The following is a 7,600-nucleotide window of genomic DNA, read 5'->3' as shown; positions in this document are numbered from 1 at the left end:
TTTTGAAGGTCAAGAGGGTATTCAAGTAGTTTTAGAGGTATTTGAGTCATATTGGGTTAAATGAGTGGGTTACTTATTAAATGGGTTTGGTTGGTAATGGATAATTAATTATATATAAACGGGTCATAAATGGATAAATGGATAATTACATACCCAACCCATTTATGACCCAACCCATTTATGACTCAACCCGCCCATTTGCCACCCTTAGTTGTAGCCCAGGAAAAGAATGGTATATATAGATATATGGCGACACACCATAGGTGTAAAGAAACCTTTAAAATCCTTCAGATTAAGCCAACAAGCTGACAATCCAAAGAAAAACAACAATCATGAAGATAAAACCCACAACAATAAAAGAGTGATAGAACTAAAATTTCCCTTGTGACACAGAGCAGCCAGAGAGGCAAAGAGAGAGGAAAAGGTTAAAGCGCCCAAGACTTTAGCACTTTAGTAGGCATCACTTTTCTCCATCTACATGTTTTGAATTGCCAAGTCTTGGACTGCTTCGGTTCACTGCCAAAGAATAAATTTATAAACAAACTGAGTTCAAAAAATTAAGAAAATATAACAAAACAGTTGTTAAATAAGTAAATAAAGCTACCTCTGCATCTTCCCCTGCACCTACTTTGGCAGATATGTCCAGCTTTTGGCCTTCTTCTGCTGCAATACCAAAAACAATAGAAAATACCAACTCAGCCAAAACTAGCAGATATGTCCAGTTTTTTTTTTTTTTTTTTTTTTCATAATATATATATATATATATATATATATATATATATAAAACTATTAATTTTTACTAACGGAGTAACGGATTAGTAAATCCTATAACTAATATTTGATCTTTTCATGAAGGTCACATGAAAGGACCTGACAGGAGAGCAAACAGAACAGACTATAGAGGATTTGGAACAAAAAGGGGAGAGAGAGAGAGAGAGAGAGATCAAGTTCAAATCACAGTTCCACAAGATATTGACAGAATTATGAGATTATTCATCTAAGTATCCAAATCAATCATCTATTTCATGCAATATGCATAACCTAAATTCATTCCTTGTAGATGAATGGTTCCAAAAATCATTCTAAAATCCAGGAATACAGCAAAAATATCTAATGTCATTTTTTAAAAACTTATGGAATAAAGACTAGCTTTTTTCAATTACATTTTACTTTTTTCAACTCTCTCGGTTTCCTCAACCAACAAATTCCCCCAAAAAACAACTTACGGACCAAAAAAAAAATAAACCAACCAACCTGATCATTTTTCAAACATAACTGACCAGCTCTCCATGACAAAATAAGACTAATCCAATATACTCATTTTGGATGATACCCAATGCAAAGTGTCTTCCACTAAAAGTGATGGATTGCGGGTTCAAGTCTAGAAATCAGCCTCCAAAAAGGGTGGGGGCCAAAAAGGGGGGAGGGGGGGGGGGGGGGCGCTATTTACCTCTAGATGAGACCAATTAAGCATAATCCCAACCCATATAAACCTCTCAAAAAGGAGGGGAAAAAATTTACATGATCATCTTCAAGAAAATCTTTGTGACATCCATAAGGTGGTAAACTTTCAAATCTTTACATGGGAACACAGTCTCATATTTAGCATAGTTTTGTCCGTGAAAAATAATTATAAGAGTCCGTTTAGATACTACTTATTTTGCTGAAAACTGAAAACAATAAAAATAATAATAATAAAGTTACTGTTCATTAGCCTAAATGTACTGTTCATGGGACCCATGAACAGTGCAATAGGCGCTGGTTAAAAAAAAAAAAAACAACGCAGACGCAGGGTGAGAGAGGCGCAAACCAAACGCTCACTAAGTGGCTTTGGTACATAATCCACTAATAAAACAGAACAACTATACTGATATGTCATGTTTTCCAAGCATATAATAAAATTTGGGATATTGTACTTATATTGTCCACTAAAAGCTGAAAAGCTGAAATTAGCGATATGATAGAGATGAAAACTATAATAATAGATTAAAGGGTCAAAACCTGACATTTTTTACCTAACACAATGAACATGTTTCAAACACAGGTTGGGAGCAAAGAATCCACCTCAATCTGCTCTAAAAAGACATCAAAGAAATTATCATGGCTTGTAAAACTGCTACCATCCCCACCCCCGCAAAAAAAAGTCCTCTCTGGTCCTTCTCTAAACTATAATCTAATTATTACTTTCCTTAAAAAGACCCTCTTTGATTAATTTTATAGGACCTGTAATATCAAATGCATGTTTTTTGAATCTGAATCTAAAAGGCTACTTTCCTTTCTTCCGTTTTCGAAACATGTTGTACCTTCTTGAGATCTCATATTCAATTTGACTCCAAGACTTGCATTACCTCCAGACAGTGTCACTACTGTTCAACTAAAAAATTGGTAGATCTGTTTAACATAAATATTCAAGTCATGGAAACTAGAAAATGATAGACAAAACCCAGCCTCTTTGTCACATTGACATATATAGACTGATTCATTTACCCAACTGATGTTAACTGAAATAATTTAATGGTTGTCACTAAAGTTTCATCAAGAGTAAAATTCTAGGCAAGATTGATTTATCCTACAAAGATCTACAAGTTACCTTCATTCTCTGGGATGTCAGAAGTCCACAATGTGAGGTTATCCCTCAAGAGCTGCATAATTAAAGTGCTGTCTTTGTAAGATTCCTCGTTCAAAGTATCCAACTCCGAGATAGCTTCATCAAAGACTTGCTTTGCCAGGTAACAAGCCCTGGGATAAAAATTAACATGCAAGAACAAGTAAATCATCTCCATCTTTCTCCCTCTCAAAAACAAACTAATTTTCCAATAAATAAATATCAAAAAAGGAAAGGATATCATATGCATACCTTTCAGGAGAGTTCATAATTTCATAATGAAATACAGAGAAATTCAAGGCCAAACCCAGTCTGATGGGATGTGTAGGAGGTAATTCAGCTTCTGCTGTAGTAGAAGCAGCCTGCAAAAAAGAAAAAATACAAAACTAAGTGTACAGATTGGACCAACTCAAATGAATACAGTTGGAAAACCAAAATAGCATTCGACACAAGCTAATAGTTTATGTCCACTAAACTAGTACAACCCTTTGAAGACTTCTCTACTTTTCTCAGCACCCAACAGTCGATATATAAATGACAAGGGTCAAAAGCAAAATTTGAATATTATATGAAAGGTCATAAGTAGTAAAAAAGAAATTCAACAAACAGCATGATCTCTTCAGTCAACAAATAACATCAAATGGGCACAATGCACAAGTAAAACTACTACACAGTCTACCATGTCAAGAAATGCAGAAAATACTCATCATCCTAACACAATCAATAACCAAGTCTGGCTTATAAATTACTCATTATTATTAACTTGATAACGTCATAATGTTTCAATGTAGAACTTTAGCTATAGCTCATTCCAATCCAACAAGAGTTTGTCTTAGACAAAACAACACCCATATTTAAATAACAGACCAGACAATTGAATTTTTTTTGCATTTGCAATTTCAGACACCCATTAAAATCAAAACACTAATCCTCCGTTTGATTCTATATAAAGAGAAATCCAGAATTCTTAGCTTCGATTTCTTTTCTTTTCTCTACACTCTATTAACAAACAAACAAAAAGGGGAAATTATTTCTGCTAAAAAATACTTCAAATTTTACCCCATTGTTTTACAAACTAATGTGTCACCAATCTTATTTAGTAATTTTAACATTCAATTATTATTTTTTTGAAATTCACCAATCACATTAATTTTCACAATAATTTGTAATGGCAAAGTATTGGGCCCATTACAATGGTGACACATGTCCCTTTTTGGCCACATGTCATCATCCCAACAAGTCCAACGCGCGCACTAGGTGCATCATACCCAGGCCTAACTCAATTTGTAAAGCTCATGTACTAAAATTGTAGTAACTTTAGTAGTTTCTAAATTATTAAGTACTCATGGAGTGCACCCCATCACTTTCTTTACGGAGAAATTACTGTCTACAGGAAAAATTACTGAAGTGGTCCTCTTGATTCTTCTAACTAATAAAACGCTGCTATTTATGTAAATGTGACATCACCTACTAGATTTTTATTTTCAATTCTTGTGCTAATTAGGAATTTATCTCACACATTTGCAGGAATGACATTATTTCATTGGTTGGAATACTGATGAAGTAGTCCTCCCATAATTTACACTCTTCTTCACGTGGTACTCTCTTTTTTTTAATTATCATGAATTTAATTGGTATAACCCGACTATAAAGTATTGAATAATTACTTGAACCAAACTCAAACTCAAAACCAATAGCATACAATACCAAAACAACATAATTACCTACCTGGTAAGCTTTCATTGACAGATCAGCAGTCTCTTTCTTCTCATCACCAGCCTTAAACTCCGCCAAATACCGATAATAATCCCCTTTCCTGCAACCACATCCCAAACAAACATTTAAAAAAATAGAACCATAAACCCTTAATAAAAAAAGTAAAAACCTTAATCCACTGACATTTTGTTGAAAAAGACGGTGGACTCTCCAGTGGAGCAAGCCGGGATGAGATGATCGTCGATGAGGGAGATGATGTCGGCGCAAATGTCAGAGAGCTCGGACTCGACCTTGTGCCTATACTCCTTCATCCGCTTCAGGTTCTGATCGTTCCCTTTCGATTCTTCCTTCTGCTCGAGCGAGGATAGGATCCTCCACGAGGCCCTGCGAGCTCCCACCATGTTTTTGTACGCAACGGAGAACAGGTTCCTCTCTTCCACGCTCAGTTCCATGCCGCCTTCCGCGCTCTTGGTCACCCTTTTCTTCATCTGTTCAACCATATCTGCATTCATTTTTTCATAGTGAAATAAGATAAGTTTAAAAAACCTTGAGTTTAAAACCTCTGTTTATCATAATGGCTAAGCTTTGAGAGAGAGAGAGAGTGTTAAAAAAAAGACCGTCGTAGCGCTCAGCTTGCTCGGCAAGCTTAGCCATGTAGATGAGGTTCTCTCTTTCTTTGGTGGACGCCATGGGAAAGAAATCTCTTTAGTCTCTCACTCTCACTCTTACGCACTAGCACTATATTTTGAAAAGTAAATGAAATTGATAGTTATGAAGATTGAAGAGTGGTGGTGGTGGTGGTGGTAGTGGTGGACCGATTGAAGCAGAAGGGACTTTAAAACTTGAGAAAGAAAACCAGGTGCGCGGGGACACAGCAACAGAGACCTCATTGTTCACTGCCCCCACGCGCACGCGTGCTTGTTAGAGGTCCAGTTTCTTGAATTATGATTGGGAGGTACTGTTAACGGGAGTTGAAGAAGCGGGTGAGGGTAGGTGGGAATGTTTTAAATGGTGGAGGGATGGGCCAGTATTCAATATTCATCCATCATGTTGGAATTTTAAGCTACAAATTTGTTTTTCTTTGTTTTGTTTTTTTTTTTTGGATCGGTGCAATGCAATTACCCCATTTGATCCCATAATTTTTTTTTTACTACTCTCACTTTTTAATTTTAATTAGTGTTATGCCCCATGCATGGGTTTTTTGGCTAAATATTGCTAAATCTGAAATTTATTTGCGTTATAGGCACTGTTATAACTTATTTAGGGAATTGAAGAGAGAGATTGAATTTCGGCAACAGTGTTGCTGAAATTCCAACAAAAGTATGAGAGAGAAAGAGAAAAAACTTGGAAAGAGAAAAGGTTGAATTACGGCAATGGCATTGCCGTAATTCGTTCTGACCGAATGTGCGTGAGTGCCCAAAAGAAAGTAATTGTGGCAATGGTATTGCTTAAAATAGGAGGGGAAAAAAAATGAATGCCAAAATCTGGGGAGGAATTAAAAAAAAATACAATATGCTACATACACAATATTTTTACAATAAATCATAGGTGATTAATTATTATTAGTTCATGTGGGGCCTGTTGGTTAAAAAGATATAGTAATCCTCAGATGTGGGCTCGGGGCCCAACGATCCAATCCGAGAACGCATAGTTATCCGAGGATAGCCTAGAAAAGTTTTATTATTATTAAATGAATAATATAGGAGAAAAGAGTGGATATTGTATACAACGGCATAACACACGTCCGAGGACACCAAAGTCCGAGGTGAATGTAACTTTCATGTTATTGGGGAGACTCCGCCAAGTTGTATCTGAACTGGACATTAGATATAACTTAAGGGGGCGTTGGGGAAGGTAGCAAATATCTTCTAAGGCCATCACCTCCACATTAAATGCTTTCCAGCTAACTCTCTGACCGCTTTAATGTGGAGGTGATACCTGAACAATGACTAAGCAGCTTTATGGCCACTAAGCTGAAGGTTCCGGTAGGTACTGGATGGGACAGAAAGGAGCTCCCACGATAAGAACTACATGTGTACAATGGAAACGGGGAGAGATACGGAGTATATAACATAGGAACAAAGGAAATAAGGGGGACTTTTTTTGACAGAAAAAAGGAAAAAGGAGAGAGAGACTGACTGAAAGAGAGCCGAGGAGAGTTTTTCTCAAAGAATGAACCTAAAGTATCCCTTGTTACTTGATGAGTAGAACCTTTCCTGTTAAAAAGTACTAGTTCTAGGACCCATACTCTAAAAATTTATTGTTTGGGCTTGTTGGGCTGAAAACCCATTCATACTCATGGTCAATCCAAATTGAGTCCCTACAATTGGCGCCGTCTGTGGGAAGAATTTGATCTGTTAAGAAGGAAGGGCAGGTGTGATACTTACGATGGAAGAGGGAGTACCGCAACAATCGTTGATGGGCCCGCAATAGGCAGATGCTAATCAGCACCAGGCAGAGTCTAGGGGCTCTCAGCACAGTAATCTGTTGGCAGACCATGAACACGAGGGGGATCATGAGGGGAGTACCCGAACCACCCATGCAGATAGAAACCGCTCTCGGGGGAAAGGCCATGCTTCCCCTGTAAAGAGCGGAGCAAATTTGCAGCGTGAGATTAACAAGTTGAAGAGGGAATTGCGATATGAGCGACGAAGGCGTAAGACTCATATCTCTAAGCACTCCTCTGAGGAGTCGGATGACGCCAGTTACAGGCAGAGGCCGAGAACTCCACCCAGCGAATCTTTTTCGTGTGAGGAGAAGTACCACCGTGGGCGAAGAGATAAGAGCCCGACTCGCCAGGGTCAGGGGAATGATGCCTTGAACAAGGCTTTGAATCAGGTCTCTAAGTCGCCTTTCACGCGACATATTGAAGACGCTAGTCTTCCTCGGCGATTCCACCAGCCTGTGTTCACCATTTATAATGGGCGAACAGACCCAGTGGAACATGTTAGCCACTACACTGAGAATGGCTATTCATGCCAGGGATGAAGCCTTAATGTGCAAGGTTTTCCTGTCTAGCCTGGGCCCAGTGGCAATGAGATGGTTTAATGGCTTGAGAACTAATACTATTGACTCTTTTGAGAAGCTCACTTAGGCCTTTGGTGCTCGCTTTATTACATGTAGAAGGGTTGTTCAACCCTTGGGGTCGCTACTATCCATGTCTATGCGAGAAGGGGAAACCCTAAAAGCCTACTCAGACAGATACTGGGAAATGTTCAACGAGGTGGATGGGGCTCACGATGACGTGGCTATGAACACTTTTAAGGAAGGTCTTCCAAC

General features: G+C 38.0%; 1 protein-coding gene across 1 annotated transcript; it reads right to left on the bottom strand.

The window, feature by feature from the left end:
• Positions 1–211: 211 nt before the first annotated feature.
• Positions 212–5,280, bottom strand: LOC112036003 (14-3-3 protein 9-like). Its single transcript, XM_024068818.2, has 7 exons — positions 4,939–5,280; positions 4,505–4,823; positions 4,334–4,421; positions 2,858–2,967; positions 2,591–2,739; positions 605–663; positions 212–516 (listed from the first exon to the last, which is right to left on the bottom strand). Exons 1-7 carry the CDS (start codon positions 5,009–5,011, stop codon positions 514–516), a joined length of 801 nt encoding a protein of 266 aa, XP_023924586.1. The 5' UTR covers positions 5,012–5,280; the 3' UTR covers positions 212–513.
• Positions 5,281–7,600: the final 2,320 nt, after the last annotated feature.

The sequence above is a fragment of the Quercus suber genome, unplaced genomic scaffold, assembly GCF_002906115.3.
Source record: "Quercus suber isolate HL8 unplaced genomic scaffold, Cork oak 2.0 scaffold_22, whole genome shotgun sequence".
In the NCBI taxonomy this organism is placed as follows: domain Eukaryota; kingdom Viridiplantae; phylum Streptophyta; class Magnoliopsida; order Fagales; family Fagaceae; genus Quercus; species Quercus suber.
This window is presented reverse-complemented; position numbering and strand designations above follow the sequence as displayed.

Coding starts and splice junctions, on each gene's coding strand:
- LOC112036003 (XM_024068818.2), bottom strand. CDS start 5,011: ATGGCGTCCACCAAAGAAAGAGAGAACCTCATCTACATGGCTAAGCTT. Junction 4,824..4,938: donor GCAAGCTGAGCGCTACGACG/GTCTTTTTTTTA, acceptor AAATGAATGCAG/ATATGGTTGAACAGATGAAG. Junction 2,740..2,857: donor ATTATGAACTCTCCTGAAAG/GTATGCATATGA, acceptor TTTTTATCCCAG/GGCTTGTTACCTGGCAAAGC.